This window comes from Passer montanus, unplaced genomic scaffold (assembly GCF_014805655.1).
Source record: "Passer montanus isolate IOZ18808 unplaced genomic scaffold, ASM1480565v1 scaffold58, whole genome shotgun sequence".
Lineage (NCBI taxonomy): Eukaryota > Metazoa > Chordata > Aves > Passeriformes > Passeridae > Passer > Passer montanus.
Window position 1 is genome coordinate 4,339,662 of NW_024370816.1, and position 27,623 is coordinate 4,367,284.

The following is a 27,623-nucleotide window of genomic DNA, read 5'->3' on the forward strand; positions in this document are numbered from 1 at the left end:
TCACTGCCCGAGGAAAGAAACGTTCCTTTAATAAAATCCCCCCCCAAATTATCACACCCTCACAAAAGCAGCCTCCCAGCAGTGGAAGGGAAGAGCGTCTTTATTTCCGCGGCGAGCGTTTGTACAAAGTTCCAGAGAGAGGGGATTTATTACAGCTCCCGGGCTGAGAAGGAAACGGCAAGAAAGCAACAAAAACAACGCAATGGCTGCGTTATTATCATTCCTGATCAGTGGTCCCACGTAACCTTGCAGATTGCTGAGCTCTTCTAACCAAGCTGTCGCTTCTAACCAACTGTGGTAAAGACTAGAAAAACACTACTTTATCTATTTGGAAACGGGCAGAAAATGCCCCAAGCCGGGAAAAAAGTTCCCTGGCCACGAGGAGCTGCAATTTAAATTATACAGGCTGAATCTTCCCCATCCTTACCCATCCGTCTGGTGAAAAACATCTGAGCATCTGCATTCAGCAATGCAACACGTGTCACAGGAAAATATTACCCAGATCTAGGCCTGCCACAGAAATAACTCCAAAATTACCATTATGGAAATACTTATGCAAAAATGCTCTCTGTACAGATGTATCTAATTCATATAGAATGAATTTGTTTCCTTTTGCAGAAGGCTGCAGTCTTTTTTCCTGCCATGCTGCCTTTCATACAAAAAAAAGTACTAAAACCCCATAATGTCTCCTAATTTTAGCTTTAAAAGGCTGCTTGCTGCTGCTTAACTCTAGGGCACTTTATAAATTTGAAATCACTTAACACAGTACCAATTAAAAATAGTTAATGATTTGTAAAAATGAAACAGCTGACAGTGAAATAACCAGTGATTTGTTAAAAAAAAAGTGGCTGGCAGTGGCTTGTGTATTTCCAAATTAGTATTTTTGCATGAAATAGAAGGAGGAAACGAGTCAAAGTAGTTCTGCAAGGAAAACATCTGTGACCTTCACGTTTCCATACCACAGTACAGCTTCTAGAATAAATAGGAACTGCATTTATTTTACTGTAGTGACAGAGTAGTTAATCCAGTTACTCAACAAGGTCCCTTCCTCACACAGTAATATTTGCCTGTTCCTCTAGTGTCAATTTTCTGTTAGTATTAAAGACTATTTTGATAGCATTAAAAGAGACTCTGCATAGTTTGCTGAAGTTAAATGTTAACACATATTATGCTCCTGGGACTTTGTTATTTCTCCCTGTGTCTTTATGGGCATAAATCCTGCAGTCCTTGCTGCAATTATAATTGATATTTGCTGTTCTGCACTGTATGACATTCAGAAACAGGCCCAAAACACCGGGCCAGAATTTCAAGGTGCCTTAAACTGACCTCCAAAATGAGGTCTTGCATTTGAAAGGCCAATTTACAAAAATACTGGGTTTCCTCTCCAAGCTTTTCTGTGCAAACTGAGATGCAAAGAACATATTTAAGCAACTCTGTGCCAAGATCACGGCTTGATACAGATCGTGTGTATGAAAGCAACTGTCTCATTTTAATAACTGCTTTTGTGATGTGATTCTGCCCTCCAAACCTGAGAACATGAAAAACAACTTCTGGCTGCCTGTCACTTCAGTTAACATCTGCATTAGAAATTGGATGCAATGATTCTAGTATTTCACAATTGTTGCCACTTATTACATGATTTCCACACCTAAGGAGGTCTACAGACCTGAGTAACTCAGTGGGAATGGGACTGGCAGGACTCGATATTCTGTATGAAATAGCTGTAAGTGAATCTATTTTATGGTGGGATTTAAACCAGAGAAATGCTGCCTAATGGTGAGAGTTATTGTAAACATTCTCTCCTCTCCCTTCCATAAAACAAAACAAAACAAAATAGCCATAAAGTGCTCTGGAAGGCTAAATAACCCTGAAGTGCAGAGTGGGACTGAGAAACCTGCTCCCATACTTTCCCCTTTTTAAATACAGCAATAAGAGAGAGAAAAAAAAATCAGAATATTTGCTTGTCTTTGATATCTGCCAAAACTTGAAAATAATTAAGTAATCAGTTTGCAGATTTTGCACAGTGTGGCTTTTCAGCAATCTACTAAATCAACTATTTGGTTCTGTTTGCTACTAAAAAATGTTTTTATTTCCTGTATATTGCATGCAAATACTATAAGCATCCTCGAGTATGTAGGTACCAATCACCAGAATCAGAGTGGTACTTGTCAAAACCATGCATTTAAAAACCAAGAGGATCCCTAAGAACAGCTAAGTTGTTAAAATAAATTGATGATAGTTTGAAGCATTCAGTGGTCACATTTCCAGACTTCTTCTCTAGCTTTAAAAGGGAGCAGATTTGAAGTGACAGATGAAGTTCCTCAGCAGTAATCTGGTTTTAACCAAAAGGAAACCCACCACCCATCCCTCAGGAAGGGATTTGCGGGAAACCTGCAGGAGCTGGGGACACCACAGCAAAGCGCATTTCCTCCAGCCCCGACCTGAACGAGTGTTCCAAACTGCACAGGGATCACTGGAGTGAAAGGTCCTGCAGGGCTGGCCCGAAAGCTGCTCTTTACTCCTCAGAGTTTTGCTGTGCAGGACCATCTTCTCGGTGTTCTTCTGGGAGAGTCGCTTTTCCTCCGGTGCTCTGAATTCCTGCGAGTGAAGAGGGCTGATCTCCCGGCTCCCCCTCTCGCCGCCCAGGCTCTGTGCCTGCCGTGAGCTCTGCGCCGGGCTGCGGCTGCAGGGACACCGGCTGCAGGGACACCGGCTCCAGCAGTCCTGGGCCCGGGTTTGCTCTGTCCAGGATGGGCACGTCCCTCGTGGCTGCATCTGCAGCAGGGCTCTGAAAGGAGCTCTGTGTCCCAGCCTCTCCCGGGACAGCGTGGCTGTTCCCGGTTCCTTGCTCCCCATCCACCGCATTTCCCCTGTGCTCCTCCGGCTGCAGCCTCTCCCCTCCCGCACCTGCGTGCCACACACTCGGTTTGCTCTCCACCTCTGCCTTTGACTCCTGAGGTGGAGCCCAGCTCTCCACCAGCCACGGTGCTTGTGCCCCCCTGGGCACGCTCTCTACCCTCGTACCATCTGTCCCCAGGCTGGCTGAGGACGGCCGCTCCTCCTTGAACTCCACACATTCTGCTGCGTCTTCACTCTTCATCTTCTGGCTCACCTGAATTTCTGCCACGGCCACTTCGCTCAACTCGTAGTTCCCATTACGGTGCTCCTGCAACTTCAGCAGCTCGCCCTCACAGACCTCCCTTATGTTCTCAGCTGGAGTATCTGCTGGGATCTCAACTGTCAGCATCAGCAAACTCCTTATCTCATTCACATCATCGGGGGATTTACTACTCTTTTCTTCAGAATGGCTTTCTTTTTTAGGACTATCCCCAAACTCTGCTTTCCCTGTCTTTTCATCCTGGGAAACGATCTTTGTCTCAGTACTCTCACCACTTTTTTTACTATCCCCTTCAAACCCTGTTCCTAGTGCATTTTCACTCTGAGATAATTTTCCCACAGTTTCATTTTCTACCATGCTTTTCTTTTCTGCACCCCCTAAAATCTCTGTATCTGTTACACTCTCAAGTGGGAAAGTGAGCTTTATCTCAGAAACTTTCTCCTGTGCTGTGCTTGCTTTCTCAGTGCCACTGACAGACACAGCAGCCATTACTGTTTGACTCTCTGAAGTCACCTCTTCCTCCACGGCTCCTTCAGGTACCTTCAGTTCTTTGTTAGGGCTGGCTTCAACATTTTTTACTGCAGTGTCAGTCCCAGAAGCTACTTTTTCCTCCACAGCTTTCTGTTGTGCCTTGAGCTCTCCCTCAGTGCTCACTACACACTCTGATACATTCTCCAACGCGCTTTTTCCCTCTGCAGCCCCTTGTTTAGTGTGGCCAGCCGAAGGCGACTCCTGTTTGTCACCAATGTCTGTAACAGCCACTGCTTCCCTCCTGCTGGCCTGATCACCAGCTGCACCAGCAGAGGCACCTGCCTCTTTGTCTGCTGACTTTCCCTCATCGGCATCCTTCTCCCACACGATTTTCCCTGTCACAACGAGCGTTTCGTCCCCGTGGCTCTCGGTGTCGGAGCTCTCGGCTCGGGGCGCTGCGGGTGCCTTGGCGGGGGTGCCCTGTGCTGATCCCACGGGGGTCCTCAGCTCCGTCAGGCTGGACACGCTCTCGCAGGGCACGCTCAGGTTATCCTCAAACAGGTTGTGCTTCCTCAGAACGGCAGCTTCGTTGATCACTGAATAAAACACAAACACCAAACTGCTGTGGGAAGGCCGACAGAGGCACAGAGAAGAACATACAGTGCTTTCCCAAGTTTGTGTTGTACATTTTGATATTACAGAATCACAGAATTTCTAGGTTGGAAGAGACCTTTAAGATCATCGAGTCCAACCCATGTTCTAACACCTCAACTAGGTCATGGCACCAAGTGCCACATCCAATCTTTTTTTAAACACATCCAGGGATGGTGACTCCACCACCTCCCTGGGCAGATGATTCCAGACAACACCAATGTTCATATTCAGCTTCCTTTCAGTTCACATTTCTTTTCTGGAGATGGGAATTTTATTTTTTAAATAATGGCACTTCAGTATTGATCTAAGCATTTCTGCTGCAGAGGACCCACAATGCACAAGGGTAATGCTTCAGTGCAGAAGGATTTACATTGAATATGCCAATAAAAGTATGCTGGTTACAATTATTATACTGCTGTTTTGGAATGGGAGTGCCTATGGTCTGTGAAAACATCCTGTGTAGTACATCTGCTTGTCTTTTATCCAGGGTATAGACAGACAGGCACATATAGAGAGATACAAGTATTTTAGAAGTATTTATATATGTATATGTAGTATTTGTTAAGAATAGTCTCGTTTTCTGACAGAGAAGCAGAGAGATCTGCAAGGACTACTGCACTGGCATCAGTGAGTACTGAAAACTGCATCCAGCAGTCAATTTCATTTGAGGAAATTAATCTCTGTTACCATTAGTCTTTGCAATTCTCTTAAGTCTTGCAATTGGCATAGTCTTGCCATTTAGTCATCACCAAATCTGTACAAGTAAGGACAGAATCTCCCTCCTTGGCCCAGAGAATCAAGATCAAGTGAAACTGCCATAATTACATTTTGTTAGAAAAAGGCTTGTGCCAAGCCATCACTCTTGAGTTCCATGGGTTGAGTAAAGCTGCCCCATAACTCAGATTTTAGGGCTTGAAACACATCTTCAGTGAGCCAAATGAAAAAAAAAAACACTGTAGGGATATAACCACCAGTGTTGGAGAAAGCAGGACAGGAACAGTCAGGTGAGGGCTCTGGGAAGCTCATGGGCCACAGGCTGCAGTGTTATTCCTGTCACCTCAGAAATGTTCTCACCTTTCAGGGCCTCTTCAAGCAGCATCTGATGTAAAATCTCTTCATACACGTTCTCTACTTGGATCACACTTGTGTAATCAGCAAAAATGTACTGCTCGTATTTCTGCAGCTCCTGTGCAGGTAGGGAAGAAAGGAACAGATGGAGAAAACCGAGGCATTCTGAGTCCTACTGCAACCAAACAGCTCGGAGATGCCACGGAGCAGGTCTTGCCACACCCCGTGACAGCTCCTGGGGTGCACTGTTTGAACTATGACTCCAAGAGCTACGTGTGACCATCCACAATCAATTATGTACTTACCAGTGTTCCTGCAGTACAACCACAGTTAAATGCACTGCAGATCACTGCCTGCTGAAACAAACAGCTGCTGAGGAAGTGCCTCACAACTTGTTTGTCCAAGGAGGCAAATCCATGGGAGATGCGGGGTTTGGTTTTGTTTTTCTAATAGGTGTGTAACACTTTGAGCTCACTGATTTATACCCATCTGTCTAACTGAATCACTGTCATCAAGCAGCTGCTTGGTGGTCTATAAAAAAGTAAATTAAGTGACCTCTGCCCATTTCTAGAAGAGGCACCTACACAAATCACCTGGAGGTTTTCAAGTAAAAGGTCAGGACTTGGCGGGGCCTGTCAGCTGTGCACACTTTGGCTTCTAGAGCTGGCTGCTCCTTTCTGCAGAGGCACAAATACAAAAAGGCTGGTGGGAAACTAAACAGGAAAGGCTTGTGGAAGTTTGCTCCACCACTGCTTCCTCTGTGACAGAGACATGAGATGTCTGCACACATATTCCAGGTGATAAAATGCTTGTCCCTGTGCTCCACACCTACCCAACCCATGAAGTGGCAAGTCTAAGCACTGAGCAGGCAGGAGATCTGCACAGTTCCTTGACAGTGTTAGGGAATTACTGCCAAGGTGCTGTTCCTCCCCTGCCTTCCATTATTGATTTTTGAGGTTTTTAGTCCCAGACACCTACTGGTTTGCATGTTGAAGCCAGTGTCTTCTGCATTGTGGGCAAGGTAATCTGCACCAGTGCCTCCTGGAATATCTTCTTGCGGATGGTGCTGCTGTCGTAGTCATATTGCTGCCAAAACACACCAGAAAGAAACAAGCCCAAGCGTGCCTGGGGTTATTCACCACTCCCAGAGGGAACTGCTTCCTGTCAGCCTGTAGCTGCTGCATCACAGGGGCACAGGCTTGGAATGGCCATGCAGGTTAGTCCAGCTTCTACAAAATCACTCTCAAATCTACTGTTCTGGGATCTCTTTCACTTCTTTTAACTCTGAGGTTAAAAACAGTCCCCGATTGCCCTGCCTGGGTGTTTCAGCACTGCCCTTTCTGAGAGTAACGAATCCCAGTGGCAGGCTAATTATAAAGTTAATTAAAAATTATTTATGCAGATCCACAGCAATTAATAATCTGATTTACCTACAATTAAAGGGACTGCACATGCAAATACTTTTATATGTGTCTGCCCAGAACTAGATTTTATACCTCAAATGAGCAGCTTTGCTAAGGGCCAGCAAATCAATATTTTCAGCTGGTAAAAGCTTATCCTCTTTCAAATACTAAGTACATTCATATAAAATGTATTCTGTTTCCAGAAAGGCAGCCTGCAAATGTGCTGCATGACATTTACCTTCAGCACTCTCAGCTTGACTTTTTCAATGGTTGTTGCAACTTTGGCCGAGTCTGCCTGGTGGCTTGGAGAGAACAACTGCTCGAACGTATAAACTGCATTTTCCATCAGCTAAAAATAGTAATTTAAACAAAACCTGTTAAAGATCAGTAACATAAAATTCCTGCAAACATGACATGTGCAACTGTTAATTTAAACTGTGTTTCTGAGAAGGTGCTGTAAAGAGCACTGAAATGCTGAAATAAATAAATAAAATTAAAGCTGTGATATCATGATCATGCTGTGCCAGCTTTCTTGTACAGATTTGATCTCATGTCCCCACCCAAACTGATGTTGGCAGAGACAAAATGTAGAATTGATTATCTGTGTATACAGACCACAGTCAAAACTCATTATCCCTAATAAGAAGACTCCCATTGACTTCTATCATTAATCATTAATAAACAGCATTTAATCATACTGCACATAATTTTCAGTAGCTTTCATTATAATACAAATAAATAATCAGCAAAAATCACACAGAGTGCAATCATTTCTCACAGAATTATGCTAAGTTGACATTTACCATATTTTTAGCTTATCATTAAGAATATTATGCCCCTCTCTGAAGATATTTCAGACAAACAGTTCTGCAAGCGGTAATTGAGTCTATTTAACGAGGCTCTGCCTTTTCTTTAGCTGTTCCCATTCAAATTTTAACATTTTCTTATTGGAGAAGTACCGGCTGATATGCAGGGGGGGCATTCCTTCAGCCAGTTGAGCATCGTGCTCCCAGATTTCCCGAAATCGGCCACTAGAGGATGCCAAGCTCCCAAGGCAAGGAATCCTGCTCCACCCTCCACCCGAAGTACATTTTAGCCAAAATGTACTACAGCAACACAGACATGTCTGATTTCACTTATTTATGAAATAAACGCCCATGGACAAAAAGAGAAACTGCACAATATTTTTATGAAGAAAATACCAGCCTCTTAAAGAGGAAGATGCAATAACAGCATGCTTACAACATGAACAAGTCCTGCTATAATTTATTTCTTGTTAATTTTGACTCATGTTCCGTTCAGAAAAAAAGACCTCTTGGTTTATATGGGATTTATTTTCTGTCTACTTCTTTGTCTTGACTCAGTGAAAGATACTTTATTTGGCAGCATTTTGGAATGGTCCCCCCTGAAAGACCCAGACATGAAATCAGAATTTTATTTCTGAGTAATTCCTTGGCTGCTGGTCCTGGCTATACTCAGAAGAGCTGCTTTTAGGAAAACCCTATCTCAGCACTGTCCTAGACACTTGTTTTCCATATTCATAACTTCCACTCCATAGATCTGGACCAGCTCCATTTCACAAGATTACTGAGCAGATTAGTAAATTTCCCAAATACAGATTAAAGTCACAGGGTTCAATTTAGAGCTCCAAGGCCAAATCTGCCTTGTGATCTGGCAACTGAAATCAGTCTGCTGGCCAGCTCCTCAGAGATCTCTGGCCAGGCATCCAGCAAGAATCCAGGCAAAGCAGAGTTATAGCCTGTACCAAAACACACAAGAGGAGACAAAGACATGGAGTTCAGTTTTCATCTGGAATGATATTGTCACCTCCACCAGTCCCCTGAAAAGTGAGGCTGGATAAAGCACCTACACCCTGGAACATCTGTCTCTGAGTTTCTAACATTAATTGCTTTACTTTATATTAGTGAGAAAATCAACTACCAAGGAGGAGACATTCCATTTTGGTAAAACACATTTAATACTCTTCCTGAAAAATCGAGCCTCAAGAAAGGGAATCAGGTGATTTTTAGCCACCCCACTAGTTACACACACAACTTTCTTGGGTGCTGGGACACTGGGAATTCAGAACCTGAAAGTTCAGGGGAACAGATGATCCATCGGAAATTTTCATGCCTTGCTGAACAATTCACACACACAGTCTCACAAATGTGTCAAGCAGCTTCTAGCTGGTTTTCTCAGGTTTTGTTACCTGTACCTTGCCTGTGAGACACTCTGAGGCTCTTTCACAACTTTTATCGAGATTACTTGGAAGCAGATTAGCAGGACAAACCTAACCTGTTCTCCCAAGATGAAAAACTGGATTCTTACAGTACCTCTTGCATGAAGTTCTGTGTCCTCTGAATCACAAAATCGATGTGATAGACCTTGAAGCGACTCTTGAGGTCCTGCAGGAGCTCCTGGAGCAGGTTCACTTTCAGATAGCAGGGCTCCATTTTCACTGAGTTGAAGGGCAGGGTCATGAGCTGATCCACATTCTGCATTCCCATGCAGGATTGAGAGAAAGCAACCAGAGGTGAATTTTTAATAGAGAATGAAACAATTTGGCTTTAACCCAAATTCTGGTATCTGCACTCCAGTTGCACAAGACTTTCTACATGAAAAAACCAGGTGCTCACATGCTTCCACCTGGGAAAGCAAATCCTGCTGCCAGCCAAGGTCTAGCCAAGAACATCCTTGTGCTGATATGAAGGCTCCAGCTCTGTTTTGTCTTACCTCCTTTAGCCTGGTCATGTCATTGGTCTTCTGGAAGTCCTGGATGACTTCATTCACTTCCTTGTCAAAAAGCGCGCGCACTTCCGTGAATCCGGAACTGACGGGGCCCATGAGCTCCTCCAGGATGGAGGTGAGGAATGGCTGGATGTTCTCTGTGCAGCACTTCTGGGCAGGCTCAGAAACACTGGCTGGAGGGTCACACAGACAACAGATGAGTTTAGAGACAGTGAAACTTATCTCTTTGCAGTTAATTCAATGGTTTTTGTATTTTTCCCTGGAGTCACACCTCCACAGAGGTGATGAGTGTGTGAAAGGAGTTCACAGCTTTATGAGTGACACTGAAAACTCTTGTCCCAAGCCTCATCTAAGCAAACACAGGCAACTGGGGGCACTGTGAGGGCAGAGAAATAGGCAGCTCTGAGTATGATTACCAGCTATTTATTTATTTATTTGACAGCTTAAGCAACACCAACAACTTTTTGCTCGCCCTTTACATTCCTTTTTATATTCATAATAAAATTATGATAACTTCACATTAAATAAAAACCACCTAAGAAGCCCTTCAGTTTAAATATTCCTTGAAAGCCCATGGACTTGTCACATAACCAGAACCTGGTTTTGTGGTGCATTCCTAGAGATCAGGTCTTTTAATTATGCTCACATGACCTGTATCTTCACTACCTAGGACTGTGCAAGTAAAAATGAAAGCAGAAGGAACAACTCTGATCAGGACACACAAAACCTGTCATCTCCAATTTGAGAAGACCTGGCATTTTCACAGACACAGTGACCACAGGTATCAGTTCCCACCAAAGGCAGCAGAGGCTCATTTGTGTTCTGAAAATTGGATTTCTCAAAACACACAAGGATTTCAAAACAAGCACATCTGGTAATTTGAGCAACATAATGGGAAACATTGGAGAATTGCTCCAAAGCACAGCTGTTACTCCACTAACCTTTGATTTTTCCAGCTAAGAAGTTCTTGGAGTTCAGAATCTGATCCATGTCTGAACGAATGGTCCCTTCAAGAGTTTTTGCAAATTCTCTACATTCTTCTTTCAAGGTACTTAATCCTTCTGCCACCTGCTGCTGGACTAAGCCATAGGTTTCCTCTACGATCTGGACCCAAATCAAATTGAGAAGCAGAGATCAGAATCAGCACCCACAGAGAGCTGCTGTGTGATCAACAGCTCCCCTGCTCAGTGTAGTGTCAGTCCTTACCCCAAACCAGGCCCGTTTCCTGTCATTCCTTTTTCCCTTCATTTTAGGCAGGATCATTGTCTGGAGGTTAGGCAGCAGTTCCTCCATCACCAGGTTGCTCAGGATCTGTATGGTCAGGAGATGAAAATTACAAGTTCTTTACCTGTTCTTTACCTGAAGGCTGAGCACTGCAGCACAGAGTGATGTGAGCAGGCAGTGGCTCAGCTGTCCTCCCTCCCAGCAGCCAGGAGTTACCCACAGAGGCTTTGTACTCTGCCTAGATTTGAACTGCAACTCCTTCCTTACCTGTCCCACTCAAATGCACCAAATAAATATGTAAGAATTAATATACATCTGATTTTGGGAGTCTAAACCTCCCTCTCCACATTTTTATTTATAGACACTGTCTCTGGCCTGAGAAAGCTGCACCAACCTCCCAGCACAGTCTACATTCAGGATCACATCCCTGCTGTACCCAGCTGCTGGCTGAGCCAATACAGAGTGCAAAAACACCCCTTAACTTGCCATTTTCATCCATTTTCAGGGCTTTTTAATTCATGTCCATCCTCCCAGACACTGCACCTCATATATTAAAAGGATCTGAGACATGTACCAACACCAGCAGAGGGAAGTGGCAGGAATTAAAGCAGCACAAGTAAAGGACTGACTGCAGCCCAGTGTAAAACAGGGCATAAACAGCCCCTATGGAAATACAACACACAATGCCTGCTGTAATATACCTCTAATATGCCTCAAATATGCAATAGACTTTTACTGGAGTTTCATTTAAGTACTTATAGATAATGCCACAGCAGCACTTCGTATTCATCGCTGCTGACTCAAATGTCTGTAAAAAGCAATTCACTAATTCAGGTCCTAAACTAATGGCTCACTTAAAAAAGATCCCATGAGTAATCCAAACTATTACAAATAAATGTGACAACAGATCAGACAGATTTAAGAGATTTAAGAGGCAAGGCAAAGGCATGAAGCTGTTTCAGGGAGGGTTAGGTTGGCTGTCAGGGAAAGGTTCTTCCCCAGAGGGTGCTGGCACTGCCCAGGCTCCCCAGGGAATGGGCACAGCCCCAAGGCTGCCAGAGCTCCAGGAGAGTTTGGACAACGCTCCCAGAGATGCACAGGGTGGGATTGTTGGGGTGTCTGGGCAGTAACAGGGGCTGGACTGAATGGTCCCTGTGAGTCCTTCCCAGCTCAGGATAGTCTGTGATTCTACAATTTTACATTTGAATAATCTTGAAGAATCTTGAGTTCCGTGGGAACATTTTTAAGGCATTGCTGGATCTTCCCTCAGGTGCCCTGGCTCGTGCTCCCACTCCAGCCATGCTGCAGCCCCAGTGTGAGCTGACACTGTGTGGACTCAGCCACCACAAATGAGTGTCAGCAAATACATTTCTTGGCATTCTGCAGGCACTTTTACAGCAACAAATTTCAGCCTGCTTGCTCCAAGCCACTCACTTAGGTTGGATATTTGCCTAAAATAATTATTATGTTTGGTCCAAGCAGGCCATGAGAACACACTATACTTACAGAATGAATTATTGCTAAGAAGATAATAGTGGAACTAGGCTGGATGTCTTCTGATTACAGCTCTCTTGAGACATATGGCTTATGAGTAAGGTGTTGGCAAGCAATAGGAAAAATAAAACATAAAGTGAAACTAGCACCATAATATAGCTCCATAACATGAAGGAGGAGGGGAGAAGAGAAAAACCCTCACGTAACTCCTTAAAGCATTTATTATCAGATGTTAGCAGGGAACTTCAGTCATTGGCAGAATGGCAGTAGGAAAGACACTGTTTATAGATTTTTCTCCAGATTCCACATTTCTCAGCATTTCAAAGGTAGGCTTCTTCTAAAACAATAACATGGTTCCTTAAGACAAACTACACTCCTTAAGGTTTTTTCCGTTTTCCCAAAGGGAAGCCAGATTTCATCAAGGAAAACAGCCAGGAGTTGGCACTAAAGTAAACAAGTAAACATTTGCTGCTGAGTGCTCAGAGTTTGGAAAAAAAAAATTATAAATCAGGGTGTAAATAATGGCCTAAAAGTCACGTGGAGTGATGCCAGTGGGGCTGTGGGGTAATCTCAGCTACCATGAGTGCTCAAAAGCCAGGTGCCCAAGTATGGAACCAGACTCTGGCCTTAGCATTTCTTTTCTGCAGAAATGAAGTACACAGATTTTTTGTGTTTTTGTGTAACTGTTACTATGCAAGAGTCTGTTTCAGAAGTTTTTATTAAAAAAGAATTATCACTTACATATGAGTAAGAGATGTCTTAAAATCTCAGGTATTTCTATATACGAAATTTTCTTTTTTAAGATGCCCTTTTTGCCAAGGGAATTTATAATCTTCACTATCCTCAGAGCTGCAATACCCAAAGCCAAAGCCCCATCAGTAATATATTCTTTTACCTGTTTTTCATTGCCAGTTATCATCTCCCATGTGCCATAGTGGCCTTTCTCCTGCCGGAAGAACTGAATGGCCTCTAAGAACGCCTCCACTTCATACGTGGTCTGTTTGAGGAAGTCTGGAGAAAACAAAAAGTAACATAAAGGATTTAGCCAGAAATAATCTTTAAAAATAACCATCCTTTTCTGAGCCATTTCCCACTCCACATGCACCTAGCAGTAATATTTTTAAATAATTTACCAGCCTGGATGCCTGGAGACCTTGGGCGTTCACTAAGATTTAGAAGTGCATTAACATAGGAAAGCAAACAGTTGGGAATTCTTCCTCTTTAGTCTACAATAACAACAGGCAGCTCATTGGATAAATTGCTAAATCCTGAGTTAACACTCCCCAATAACGTTTTTGTTCCTTTGTTTTCTTAAGAAACTGAGGATCAAGATGGTTTTTCATGGATATACAACAGACCCCAACAAAAAAAAGCACCATGCTTGTACCAGTTAAGAACAAAAACTCCTGACAAGATCATGCTGATTTCCCTAAATATTTCAGGAATGTCCAACCAGGGCTCTGGAGTATTTGGTTATTGTGCAAGGCCACTTCTGCCACATGGGAGCTCTTCCTGAGAACAGTGTGGTGGCCTGGGGACACCTTGGCCTCAAAACATGAAGCAGAGTGGCTGCTTGGCAAACCTGAGTGAGAAAACCATCCCCAAACACTTCAGTGATTTAAGTGCTGTATCTTCACTATCACAGCGTCAGGATTACTGTCTTGTGGGAAAACAAAGCCACAAAGGCTTATTGTCCCCTCTCCAAGATTATCTGCTGCAGCCTTGAGCAGCTGAAGTCCTGCTGTGCACTCTGAGAACAAAGGAGGGAAGAACAAGAATGTTGATTCTCTCAAAGGGAATTATGCTGCTTTAGAAGGTACTGAGACATACAAACAATTGTGATGAGAAGAGTCAGGAGTAAGTCCTCAAGCCTTGCTTGTCAAGCAACACTTCTTTGGGCTTGTTCATGAAACTGCTCCAGAGAGAAGCTTTACAGGAGCCTTGCAAAAATGCCAAGGGCAATGCAGGGATTAGAGAAATGATGGGAAACATGGAGGATTAACACCACAGTAATACCTGAAATATCTCCTCCATGCACTTTAAAAAAAACAGAAGCTACAGAAACCTACAATTAACTTCATCGGGGCTTTGTCCTTGAAGCTTGAAAACTGCTTGAAAACAGCATGGTTTCAGATCTGCTCAGAGCCCAAATGTCAAAATTTGCCCTTTCAGAGTTTCACCTGGCTGCAATGACTGCAGGAAGGTTTGTTAAACACACTGAGGGGCAATAAACCCTCTCTTGATACTGTTCTTCATCTGCAGATATTTGGAGATCCAAAGACATCACACAAACTCTCCAAGCTCATACAATCATCAAAAAAAAAAAAAATCAGCCAGGCAAAATCCCAACCCTACCTTCACTATTGCCTCCAGGATTTATAGCATTTGTCATGGCAAGTCACAAACCAGTATTAGTTGTAAGTCAGGCTGTTCAGTGCTGAGAGAACATCCTCTGACCACAGTTTTAATGAAAGAAGGGAGTGTTCCACCTGAGCAACTGAGGTGGAGCATTGCATTCAAAAACTTTTGTCCTCCCAAAATAAAACTGGAAAGATTTTAAGGAGAAGAGGGCCTGGTTTGGCAGCAGGGAGGGAAAACTGCAGCTCCCACAGCCCTCCAATCATGACTCACATGTTTTCCTCCTTCACAGCTGTGCTCCCTCCTAACCCAAAGGGACAACAGACCATCCAGAGGCTGGATCTTGGAGCTGCTGAGATGGTGATGCACCAGTGCTGACAGGAGTCTGCCCTCTAAGATCACCAAGTTTTAAATCCATGCTCAAGGGGGTATTCTCTCTCTGTTCTGACTGTCCCCAAGCCCGTACTGCAGTGGGAAGAAGGTGCTAAAAATCCAAGAGTGATTCATCTGAATAGCTCATGGGAAAAACATTAAACTGTAAGTGCCATAAAATCCCAAACCCACATTCTTTCCTACGCCAGTAAACACAGGACACAAACACAATCATGGCAGTCTTGCTACAAAAACAACTCCAAGCAGAAAGAAAGTTTTATCCTTCAAGGCTGCTACAATTGCTTAATTTAGGCAATTTCATTCTCACTTTCCATAGGAGGAAAAGATTGCCTCAGTGATAAGGCTTTGAACAAGTAGATCCATCCAGTGCCGGGCTGTGCAGAAGCTGCTGGTGAGACAGAAGCACATTCATGGCAGGGCTCAAGAAAAGGGGATTGTGCCCAGCTGAAAGGAGCTGCCATGCAGACTCTGCACGAGCTCAGCGGGGCAGAGCCAGCGTTCTGCCCATCCCAGGGGAAGGCTGCAGGAGGGGGTGGCTTGGTAGCCACAGCCAGGCCAGGGAACAAGGGCTGGGCTGTTGGGGAGCCCCGCTGGCGTGCCAGGGAGCAGCTGGGCTGTGGGTCACAGCAGCAGAGCTGCAGCTGCCAGCGGGGCAGGTGGCAAAGCCCAGCGGTGCCAGGGACGAGTGTTCAGCAGGGGAAAGCACGATGGGTGCTCCCCTCTCCTGAAGCCCTCACAGGGGCTTCCCCTCAGCCATGCTGGCCCCTGTCCCGAGTGATCCACGTGTCCTGCTGGTTGTACGGAGGGGAGCAGCTTAGGGCAGCCTGGTGCAGTGCTGGCTGCAGTATCCCTTACCCAAATCTCACACAAAGCCAGCAAGGTTGCTGAGTGTTCTCCAGCAAAAGGCCAGTGAGGCTTTACAGGTACCTAGCCTGATACTGCATGCTCAATCCAGGATGTCTTGCACTTGGAAAATCACCCAAGCATCTTCTCCAGCTTCTAATGAACATAACATTCCTTATGTGTGGACATTAAAATAAATTTTGTTTGTTCTGTTTAGTTTTTTTAAAAAAAAACCTACCTAGAGTCACTATATCCAAGCATAGAGCCCTGTTTCAATAACAGATATTGCTAACCACATATTCCTTTTATAAATACAGAGTAACTGCTATAAAGCTCCCTTTGACTTTGGGAGATGGAAGGACAACTGGAAGCACCACAACTTTACAAATCTCCCCAAACTTGCACATGGCTCAATGGTATGGCTCAGTTTGTTCAGGACTGCAGAAAGCTTTTGGGGATGGAAGGAGCTTCCATGCAGTGAATAATTTCTCTTTTAAAAAACATAATTATGTCAAACCTCAACTCATCAAAATTATACCCAGAAGACCAGGCTACTGGACACCCTCTGAGAGCACCTGCACCTGGTGCAGAAGGGTTGACTTAGAGGGTCCTGTTCCCAGTCTCAGCTGTCTCCCATGCTTGGGCTGCCCTGGGAATGGCATCCTGCTACCAGGGTGCCCGGGGCTATGAGCTGCTCCTTCTGCCCCTTGGCAGGTGAATGTTTGGGGAGTGATGAGCAAATCTTCATTCCCAAGGTCCTGTGGGCCCTCCCAGCCCTGTCCATGGCAGGATAGCTGCACCCTTGGAGAGGGACATGGCTGCAGCCCTCAGGACAGACTGTCCACTCGTGGCTCACCAACACTTCCCACACGGCCAAGGACAGCAGCAGGAATGAACTGCCCTCATGGCCCTGGTCTCATCCACAGCCACAGACCAGCTGGTCTGACACTGGAGAGCTCTGTGCAAGAACTTCTGCACATGGGGCTCGTTACCAGAGGGGCTGAGTGTTCCAGCTGCCTCTGGCTCAAACTGGATTTCCAGCAAATCCAGATAATATGAAATCTGCATTTGGACATTCCAGTTCAAACTGTGCATCTGTCTGTACTGCACATGGCTGCATTGGGGCTGATGTTGAGGAGGTTAATCACTCAGATGATGATTTTTCTTAATTACAAGCAAAGGAAGATGCCTTCATAACACTGGCATGGCTGTTAAAAAGTGATTATTTCCACGTTCCATTTAAACTGTCCCTCTGAACAACAACTGTCACTAATGGCACTTGGGGACACAGTTTAGTGCTGAACATGGCTGGGTTAATGGTGGAACTCAGCTGCAATCCAGTAACAGTGAAGGGGTCTATTGACTGGGGATAAAGTGCTTCCCCAAAGTGAGCTCCACCACGAAGAATAACCTCAGCCTTTTGGCTGACATTTCACACAAGGCTGAGGCCCAAAGACACAGCTGAACAAGTGTTGAGCCAGAATCCAGAAGTCTGAGCTCAGAGAGCACAGGTTTTAATTAATGAAATGCTGACTCTGACATAACACCCTCCATCTGACCACCAAAACTCAGGAGCAATCCACCCTGGCTTCATCTGCTCCCTGCAGCATCCCAGCCAGATTCTGCACACAGGTAATACAATTTATATGATCCTGGAATTCTTCCTGCAGGTAACTAACTGATATGAACAATGTGGCACCCAGTGATGGCTGTTTGTGTAGGAGATGTTCATGTCAGAGCCCACAGGCCTTGCCAGGCTCAGACCCTCCAGCCTCAGGAACTGCAGCTCTCTCTTCCCAACACAAGATATTCACAATTGATAGAAACAACTCAGGACTTTTTAGTTCCCTCCTACAAGACAGCAAGGCCCACAAATATCCTCTCAAATAATTCAAAGTGACAGGATCTGTACAAAGACCGGAGAAGGCAGGAGAGCAATCACTGGAAGATGAAGATGACCAAGGAGTCCAGTCTGGCAGCCTTTCACTGAGGAGGAGAATGTCACTTACTATTAATTTTTGGAATATGATAAATGAGTAAAAAACTGCATTTGATTTTAGGTGATCTCACAATATTATTTCCTTGCTTCCTCATGTATTTGATGGAGAGCTGGCTCTGGTGAAGGCAGTGCCAAAGCATCTCTCACAACTTCTTCTTGTTAGTCACTTTACAGAGCCTTTTCCTGGGACACAAAAAATCTCAGTACAGGTATTGGTACAGGGCCTTCCTTCTTGTGATGTTACAAATAGACAATAAGAGGCAGATAAAGAATATTTGGAATTTGAAGTGCAGTCTCAAAAGCTGGTGCTTCCACCCCTTCTTATTTCCACTAGACACTGCTACCCTCAAGAGAATAGATTTCATGCTAAGAAATGCAAATTACATTTTCCCAATTTTCTCAGCCTTCCAAGTCATTCCCCTCTCACACCTTGGCATCTGTTTCTTTTGTATATATTTAGAATTGCTTTTCCCCTGCTTTCCACTATACACACTGTAATTTAAAAAAATAATCCATTTCTAACTATTTTTTTAAATTTATTTATTTTAAAACATAAGCTGGTTAAAAAAGGGAAAATACACAACTAAAGAGACAGGATAGTGGTACTGACACTTCAAAGACAGTGCTCCATTGTGCCAGCCCCCAAGGATTTGGGGTGGAGGCAGCTGGAGACCATCAGGGAATAAGAGACATTCCTGCAGGGAAGGAATCACTCTGCCAGCCTTCCAGCACCACAATTAGGGAACGCCCTTCAAATAAAAATAAATGAGCACGATAAAAAATTATTTCCTTTTCTAAGAGCTCACGTGATCTCCAGCATGTTTTAAGAGCTGCTGCATTTAGATACCACAGACAGCTAGTGAAAAAGCCATGGCCATCAACCCCAACAAAACTAAACTGTGGAAATTCTGTCTCCAAAAAATAAGCAATGGTCCCAACCCACTGGGATGGCAGGTAAGAAAAGGAACATGCTTTGAACCTGGGGAGATGAGGAAAACTCAGGAACTGCACCTCAGGAAAAGGAAGGTTACCTGGGACTTGGGACATGGCTCAAGCACAGCTGAAAATGACTCTCCAAATAAAAGGACACACATTTTACCCTTACAAAATGCTGTCCTGTGTTTTTAGCATCCAAACTGAGAACAAAATGAGATATCTATGGTGCTCTGGGGCTGAGAGGCACCAACCTCCCAGCTCTGGGGATTTCCTGTGAGCAGCGTGCTCACATTATCCACAGAGCATGTGGTGTGAAGCTGCTAACCACCAACAGAAGCTAGATGAGGTCACTTCCAAACATGATATAGCCCTGAAAGAATACTCTGTACTTAGAGCAAATAGAGCTTTGCAGCACAAGTTCCTTCCTTGGCCACCAAACCAACACTGAGCAGGGTTAACTGTTTGCTAATCAGCACTCAGCACCCAGACTGAAGCTGTTCATAGCAGCACCAGAGAGGGCACAATGAACCTCCAGTGGGAAGCCCAGCAGGTGTGGGTTTCATAGTCTAAAAAATTAATGAACACTGCATAAACACACACGAAGGATCACAGTATCACTTATTTCTGACATTTTCCAACTGCTTTCCAAACCACCTACTGTATTCTTGGAGCAGGTGGGAATCTGGAGAAGAAAAGACTATAGGGTGACTTATTGTGGCCTTTCAGTACCTACAGGAGCTCCAAGAGAGCTGGAGAGAGACTCTGACAAGGGATGGAGGGACAGGACACAGGGAATGGCTTCCCACTGACAGAGGGCAGGGTCAGATGGGATACTGGAAAGGAATTGTTCCCTGTGAGGGTGGGCAGGCCCTGGCACAGGGTGCCCAGAGAAGCTGTGGCTGCCCCTGGATCCCTGGCAATGTCCAAGGCCAGGCTGGATGGGGATTGGAGCACTCTGGGAAAGTGGAAGGTGTCCCTGCCCATGGCAGGGTGTTCCTTCCCACCCAAACCATTCCATGATTCTGTGGGATACTGGAAAGGAATTGTTCCTTGTGAGGGTGGGCAGGCCCTGGCACAGGGTGCCCAGAGAAGCTGTGGCTGCCCCTGGATCCCTGGCAATGTCCAAGGCCAGGCTGGATGGGGATTGGAGCACTCTGGGAAAGTGGAAGGTGTCCCTGCCCATGGCAGGGTGTTCCTTCCCACCCAAACCATTCCATGATTCTGTGATTCTATTCTGTGATTCTGTGATTTCTCTCCTTCAGAACTTCAAAGCTGGAGCCTGACCCCCACCTTGCTCTGCACAAATGAGTCTTCACAGCTCCTAAAACAGGCTGGGGTGTGGGCTCAGGGCAGTGGCTCCCCTGCACCACCCCACACTTGGCAGTATGTAAGAAGATAATCAGCCCAAGGTGAGAGGGATGGGAAGAACGTAATGGCAATTATGATTTTGCCACATTCATCATCTGTCTCTTTCAGAATGAATGTCACTCCTACAGACTGAAAATCCTCACCACAGTGTAGGAAACCATGTCAGCCATGCTGACTGAATGAACTCATGCTGTAGAGCAAAAACATCCTAGAAAGAGGAGAAATAGTCTTATTTCAAGCAAAATTATACAAAAAAACCTCTCTATCATGTCCTAAAAATTTTACTGATTTTTTTAACACCCCACAAGCCTCACCAAAGGTATTTCTAGTGAAATGGACTGGTGAAAGAGCAGACAGTCTCAGCCACTCATGTGGATCACAGGTGGTCTCATCTTATTAACCAAAAAGGGGTTTAATTAACCCCAGCAGAGCAGCTGCTTGAGAGGAACCAAAACACAAGTCTTGGTAGATGAAGGGGTAAATATTATCTCCATTTGTACTTTTTCTCACACCAAACTACCACACAAAGTTTCCAAAAGGCGTCACTTTCATCCCAGCGCACAAAGACATTTTTCTTTAATGTCGTAAAAAGCAATTTCCTCCTCAGTTCTTCTTTAACTGCTCCCTCCACATCCATTGGAAACAGGCAATAAGAAAATCCTTCCCTTCATCTCCCTCTCTGGGGAAGAAAGGCCACCCTGTTTGTGGCATGTAGTCCCAGAAACCCTTCCAAAGTGATATCTGGACTCCTGACAGCTGCTCTGTATATAGAGATTATAGACACATTCATCCCTCAGCTCAAGGATTTCATGTCAGCTTCTCAGCCTTTATCAGTGCTCCAGAATATCTGAATTATCAGAGTTCAGAATAATTCTGGTCCAAGAGTTGGTAAGTCCTATACAGGTACTATAGACATGTAACATAGGAAATTTAGAAATAACTATGAGGAAAACAACTGTCAGATAAATTCAGAGCTGAAAAAGGAAATACAAACACTGATAAAGGCAGCCCTGAAAGTCAGAGATGGAGACAAAAAATCTACCCACCACAAGCTTTTGTCTTTCTCTCTTGCCTAATGTATTTATTATACTTCTTTAATATACATATTGCTCAAAATAATTTCTGTTGTTGTTTCTGTTGAAATTGGAGATGACAGGATATGGTTTTGAAAGTCCCTCAGCTTCCTGTGTCAGGAGGGTGATTGTCAAGATGTGGATGTGAAATCAAACCAGACAAAAAAAATAAAATCATGAAGTGAAACCCTGTGTCTCCCAGAATGAGCTAGTTGTCACTTCCTTCCCATCATGCAGACTTCCCTCTATCCCAGCACCAAGTGGTCAGGGCTCCCCACTTCCAACAGCAAATATGAATGAAACTCATATAGGAAGCAAGAAGACCTAAAAAAACCAAATAATTTAAGAAGTACTCAGAAGAAACTTCAGTCTGATTTTCAAGGCATGCAAACATAAAGGATTAAACCCTGGGGGATAGCTAATATTAGAGCCCTGTGAATATTTTGAGCCTTTCCCTCACTGTTGCCATTGTGGGACTGAGAGAACATCCCCACTGGGGACTGGGTGGCCATTTCAGCAGCAGATTCCCCCCAAATTTGAGGTGTGCACTCCTCAGCATTTCACTAAGGAAACAGGGAGTAAGATGGAATGAGGGAAGTCCAGGCTGTGGATCAGTGTGGATCATGGAGATAAGGCAAACCAAAGTATCCCATGCTGCCACCCCCTGTAACCTGGCAGGAGCAGCTTAGAAAATTGGAGGAAAATGCTAAACCACTTCTTCCACACTCCACCTAAACTCAAGCACAGCTTCTTCAAAAAGCTGAGGAGTGTTTAAAATCCCACACTGCTGGAGGTCTGACCTGCAGAGACACTTGGGAAGCACAGGCTCCCCAGAAGCAGCAGAGAACAGTCAGCCCAACTCCACGGACCCCCAGGCTGTTGGACTTCCTCTGCTGCTCCCTGGGTACTTGTCTTCTCACTGATCAGCCCTAATCACACCACCTCACAAATTAAAACCCAAAAAGCATTTGAACTTCATGTTCCATTGCTGCTGAAGGAGATCATTGTCTCCTCAAACCACCAAGCCCTCACCAATGAGTATAAAGGGCAAAGACAAGAGGAAATTTGAGATGGGAATGACACAAACATCTGAATGCCATTTCCCAGTGGTGCTCACTAAATCCCAATGCTTTTGCTCTGCCCAGAAATCCCAGAAACACAGGCTGGGCTGGGTATTTATACCACAGGGGGACAGGAAGCAGCTGAATGCCAGGGCGGCTCCCGGCGCTGATTCACTCCAGCTTTCCGTGTTTAACTCTGCTTCCTGGGAGAAAGAAAACACATTGAAACCACGAACTCCTCCAAGTCCTTGGCTAAAGCCCAGTGCAATCCATTCCTTTTCAGGAGTGGCAGATCACAGCAGGGACAGAAAGGCTACTCATATCAGACAGGATATCTTTGTCCTGCCCTTGTCAAATCTGCCCTGGTAAATGGGAACTCGGCACTTTGGGAAGAGGTGGAGTAAGTATTGCCCTGGTCCATGCTCCTTCTCCCACTAAATTATATTTCACAATCGAACATGAAGGATTTTTCACATTTCTTTTCTCTTTTCAACTATTTTTTAATAAAAGAGCACAGTCAAATTTTCTACTGCAATCCTTATTACCCATTGTTTTGCTGCACATAGCTGTAACTTTGTAAGATTGCTCACACACCTGTTTTTGTCAGCAGAAGTGTTTGCAAAAAAGACTTTAAGAAGCATTAATAAACTAATATTTTTCAGTGATGTGTGAATGAATAGGAATCAATACGAAGCCCTTGGGAAAAAAAATCTCTCCAAGGGCAGAGTTCAGGTTACTGAGGTGCTTGTCAGTGATCATTTTCCACTTGCAGCACCTTAGATCTTCAGGGGATAACTCCAAGAAATCCACACAAAAGGGGCTCCTGCTTCCCTGATAGCTGTTGAAACTAATTTCCTGGTTCAACACCAGATTCTAATCCAGACTGTCTTTATCTGCTTCTCACCCTGTTGGGCAGAAGTAAGGATGAGCCTTGAGGCATTGTCTGTCAGATAAAAACTGGACCACAGGAAAAGCTGAGAGGGATAAATCCTGGAACAGATGCATAAATGAGCAATAGCTAAGCCATATGAAATATAATGAAATGCAGACTTGCAGGCTTTGGAGACGGAAAACACCTCTTAGGTCATCCTAACCCAGCTTCTGCCAGTTCAGGATTGGGCCCTAGAGTGATGTGCTGAACTTTAAGAAAATAACAGGCTGCCAAAAGCTTTGTCAAACCCATTACACTTGTTCCAGAAGAGAAATTAAAATCCCCAAACATCATGAACAGGTTTCAAGTCATGGAGTGCCAGGAAAACTTGAATGTGTCCACATCTCCCTACCAAAGTGAAGAGCCAAATCCAGAGTGTCAGGGCACTGTCCACCACCTGGATAGCACTGGGAATGCAATTAGGGACTGTACAGCACCTGAACAACATTGGGACCAGGAATGGGGAGTGTTCACCTCCTGAATAGCATCGAGATTGGGAATGTCACATTTCCTGTGAAGAAGGCCCCTGAAACCAGCCAGCCCTGAGCACCACACAAGTAACTGCACATCTCAGGAAACTGCCTGGAAATGCAGTTATGTGTGTTTTCCTCATGGGAATGGAGTCCTGAAGGAAACTAGGAAGGTCTTTGGCAATGGAGACAAGGGAAGAGAGATGGTAGTCTAGAATGATCCAGGAAGGACAGCAGGAGAAAGCTGTCTGAGGGCAATGGGATGAAGCTGATGGCCAGGAGACTAAAGTGACAGCTAAAAAACATCCACCATGAGCCACTTCTGTCAAAAAAAGGGACTGTTCACACCCTGCACTCACAATTCATTTACCCACAAGCCTGGGCTTCAGACCCAAGCAGCTGAGTTTAGTGGGGAAGTTGCTGAGTGTTCCCATCTCCCACCAAGGGCAGCAGGAGCAGATGGGACTCCAAAGGGACACTAAAGGCATGGAAGACCCTGGAGACCAGTGGGGAACTGAGGGCATCTTGGTGGAAAAAAGTCATGTGAAAATCAGGAAAGCATTTCTTTTTCTGTAGGATCCAATTCATAAATGATCTTTCAATTTCATGGGAGCAAAGCTGTTTTTATAACTCTAGCAAGTCACAAATTAGGGTTTTTTAAAATTTTCTAGGCTAACCTACTCAGAAAGTGACATTTAGAATTTATCTACCTGCAGACAATCAATACTGTGTCCTATACACCATTCATGGACCAGCTACAAGGCTTAACCATGGCTGGGGCTAGAGCTGCCATTGAAATATCTGCAGAAAGGCCAAATGTTTGATCAGGAGAGATGTGTGTGTAACAACACGGGAATCTACTGGGGGACTGCACTCCCTCTGTGCTGTACACACTAGTCTCCTGTATAGCACAGGGTGGGATACTTGGGATTGTCTGTGCAGGGCCATGAGCTGGACTCCATGATCCTTGTGGGTCCCTTCCAGTTCAGGATATTCCATGATTCCTGCCTTTATAGCTGTGATGCAACTCAGCTTGCAAATGCAGGTGAGGATTAGCTGTGCCTTAGTAATAAACACCTCTGAGGGATTTTGGATCACTGCACAACTTCCAAAGCAATTCCCATGTTTTCTCCCCAAGCTCACACCCACTGCACCCCAAACCCTACCAAACTGTGTTCCCAGCACAGCAGGCAGCAGGGAGGGCTGTGTTGATTCATTCCTCAGGGTGCTGAAGCCAAGCACCTTTCCTGAGTGACTTGCATTTTCCCACAGCTGGGTGGGTGGGTTCTGGGTGGGTGACACTGTCCCAGGCTGAGCCCTTCCTGCATTCATTGTGGTTGGAATGTCCCACTAGGTCTCATCCCGCACTCGGTATGGTTGGAACATCCCACACGGTTCCATACCTCACTCATCGTGGTTGGAATGCCTCAGGCAGTCCCATCCTGCACTCACCGTGGCTGTAATGTCCCACACAATCCCTTCCCTCAGGTCCCATCCCTCATTCACCATGGTGGAAATGTCCTTCATGTCCCATCCCACATTGACCATGGTTGGCATGTCCCACATGGTCCCATCCCGCACTCACTGTGGTTGGAATGTCCCTCAGGTCCCATCCTGCACTCACCGTGGTTGGAATGTCCCTCAGGTCCCGTCCCACACTCACCGTGGTTGGCATGTCCCTCAGGTCCTGTCCCACACTCACCGTGGTTGGAATGTCCCTCAGTTCCTTCCCGCACTCACTGTGGTTGGAATGCCTCACGCAGTTCCGTCCCGCACTCACCGTGGTTGGAATGCCTCACGCAGTTCCGTCCCGCACTCACCGTGGTTGGAATGTCCCTCAGTTCCTTCCCGCACTCACTGTGGTTGGAATGTCCCTCAGGTCCTGTCCCATACTCACCGTGGTTGGAATGCCTCACGCAGTTCCTTCCCGCACTCACCGTGGTTGGAATGTCCCACACAGTCCCATCCCACACTCACCGTGGATGGAATGTCCCACACAGTCCCATCCCGCACTCACCGTGGTTGGAATGCCTCACGCAGTTCCGTCTCGCACTCACCATGGATGGAATGCCTCACGCAGTCCCATCCCGCACTCACCGTGGTTGGAATGCCTCACGCAGTCCCCCAGCACGGCGCTGAAGCGGCGCTGTGCCCCCGGCTCCGGGAAGCAGTAGTAGCTGTGCCGGGAGAAGGGCTGCCACAGGTACACCGGGAACTCCTTCGGGAGCGGCACGAAGGCCGCAGCCGCCTCCTCGCTTGAGCCTGCACAAAAACACCTCTGTTTGAGAGCTGCAGATTTCCTGGGGGTGGCTCTGTGCCACACCTTTGCCAGCAGGTTAATCTCCATCCCAGTCCAGGAGATTGGGCACAGAGGGCAGGGGGACGCAGCTGGGATGGGCACACTCAGCTGGCATCAACCCCCTCTCTGTGTTACACCACAGCAACTTGATGGCCCCCTGCTTTGTCTTCAAGGTGGCAAAAATCTAGTTTTGGTAACATTTCAAAGAAACCATTTCACTGGTTTGCAGTTGCTAGGGAAAAGGGTTTCATGGCAGATAAGTAAATTAGTGGGGAGCTCTGGTCTGTTCCACATAAAGACCATTTAGGAGCATATGGACTTTCCTACAGAAACTAGCTGCATTAAATAAACCGTGCTGGAACAGCAGGACTGGTTCCAGGACTTCCACACACAACTTCCCTTAAAAACTGTCACTTCAAGCCCTTGCAGGTGATGTAAAGAAAGCACCAAGTACCTCCAGCTCCACCTGCCTCGGGTCCCTGCACACAGGGGATGCTGGACAGCACACTTAGGACTCCCAGTCTGGAGTCACTGACATGCACTGAGAGCCCGGACACATGAGGTTCACCTTGGAGGGTGCTCAGCACCACACAGACAGAGAGTAGTGCCACAAAGATGAAGTGATGATGTCTTTGAAGGGAGAGCCATGGGAAGCCCACCAGCACCCTTGGGGTGTTCCACATCACTCAACCCCAACTGCTGCAGAGCTGTGGTGACACACACAGGACATCCCCAAGCCCCTCTGACCACCCTGTGCCTTGGGAAAGGGTGTGAGAGGGTACCTAACTGTTAAATACTAGAGATTTAAAGGCCTCAAAAAATAAATCCTTGTCTTCAAGTTTCCCTTATCCCTTTTGTTATGTGGCATCCCATTCTCCAAATCTGACTCTGCAATGTGAGACCTGCTTCCATAAAGCCTGAATTTTCTCCATCCTGGTGGAGTGGGGGCAGGCAGGACCACAGCAGTTCCTGACCCAGAAACAACAAACTCAGAAGCAGCCACCTTCCTGCCCTCTATGTGGGACTCATTATCAGCTGTGAGTCAACACAGACAGCTGGCATCTAAAAATGGAAACAAATAAACCAGGAATATTAACAAAGGCCGGGAACAATGGTGCTGTGGTTCCTGCCCTGCTTCTGCACAGCTTCCAGCAGCTTTGTGCCGCTATGCTGGGAAGAAAGGGAGCCAGCATTCCTCTGAATGTTGGCTTACAGCATCTGCTTTGTTCATCCATTCTGGAACTGTGCTTGAACTTGGGAAAAGGGCTGTGGGCATCTTCTGCTACCCCATTTTAAACTGGAGCCTGAAAGTCTTCCCAGAGTGAGGAACAGAGCCTGGGCTTTGGCAGTCCAGCTTTGAACAGGACTTACCAACAGGGTCTGGAAAATGTTTATCAGAAAGCAAATTGTAATCTTCTTCTGAAGTCAGGACTTTGCCTCCTGCAGGAAGAACGTGATATTTAGGGCTAGCTCCCTTCTGGTAGGCCTGGAAAATCAGCAGAGAGGAAGTATTGTCAAATAGAGATTTAAGGAGAGAGAAAACATAAAATACACAATTCACTGACAAAGCCAGGAGCTGACTTCATGATCTTTGTGGATCCCTTCCAGCTCAGGATATTCTGTGATTCTAATGCATGGGGATATTGCCCAAAGGGAGAATCTTTTTGTCAGGCTGAATTTCGGCAATGTTCCCTAGGCATGTCAAATCTAAA

At 45.5% G+C, this 27,623-nt stretch overlaps 1 protein-coding gene across 1 annotated transcript in view; it reads right to left on the bottom strand.

The window, feature by feature from the left end:
• Positions 1-82: 82 nt before the first annotated feature.
• Positions 83-27,623, bottom strand: part of NIBAN1 (niban apoptosis regulator 1) — a 55,194-nt gene continuing 27,653 nt past the window's right edge. Inside the window, exons 4-14 of the mRNA XM_039726240.1 lie at positions 27,283-27,397; positions 25,710-25,874; positions 13,076-13,191; positions 10,669-10,773; positions 10,404-10,566; positions 9,448-9,635; positions 9,048-9,209; positions 6,953-7,063; positions 6,290-6,397; positions 5,318-5,429; positions 83-4,185 (exon numbers count right to left, since the gene is read on the bottom strand). Coding sequence (XP_039582174.1) covers positions 2,516-4,185; positions 5,318-5,429; positions 6,290-6,397; positions 6,953-7,063; positions 9,048-9,209; positions 9,448-9,635; positions 10,404-10,566; positions 10,669-10,773; positions 13,076-13,191; positions 25,710-25,874; positions 27,283-27,397 — 3,015 coding nt within the window. The 3' untranslated portion in view covers positions 83-2,515. The remainder of the gene's footprint in view (positions 4,186-5,317; positions 5,430-6,289; positions 6,398-6,952; positions 7,064-9,047; positions 9,210-9,447; positions 9,636-10,403; positions 10,567-10,668; positions 10,774-13,075; positions 13,192-25,709; positions 25,875-27,282; positions 27,398-27,623) is intronic.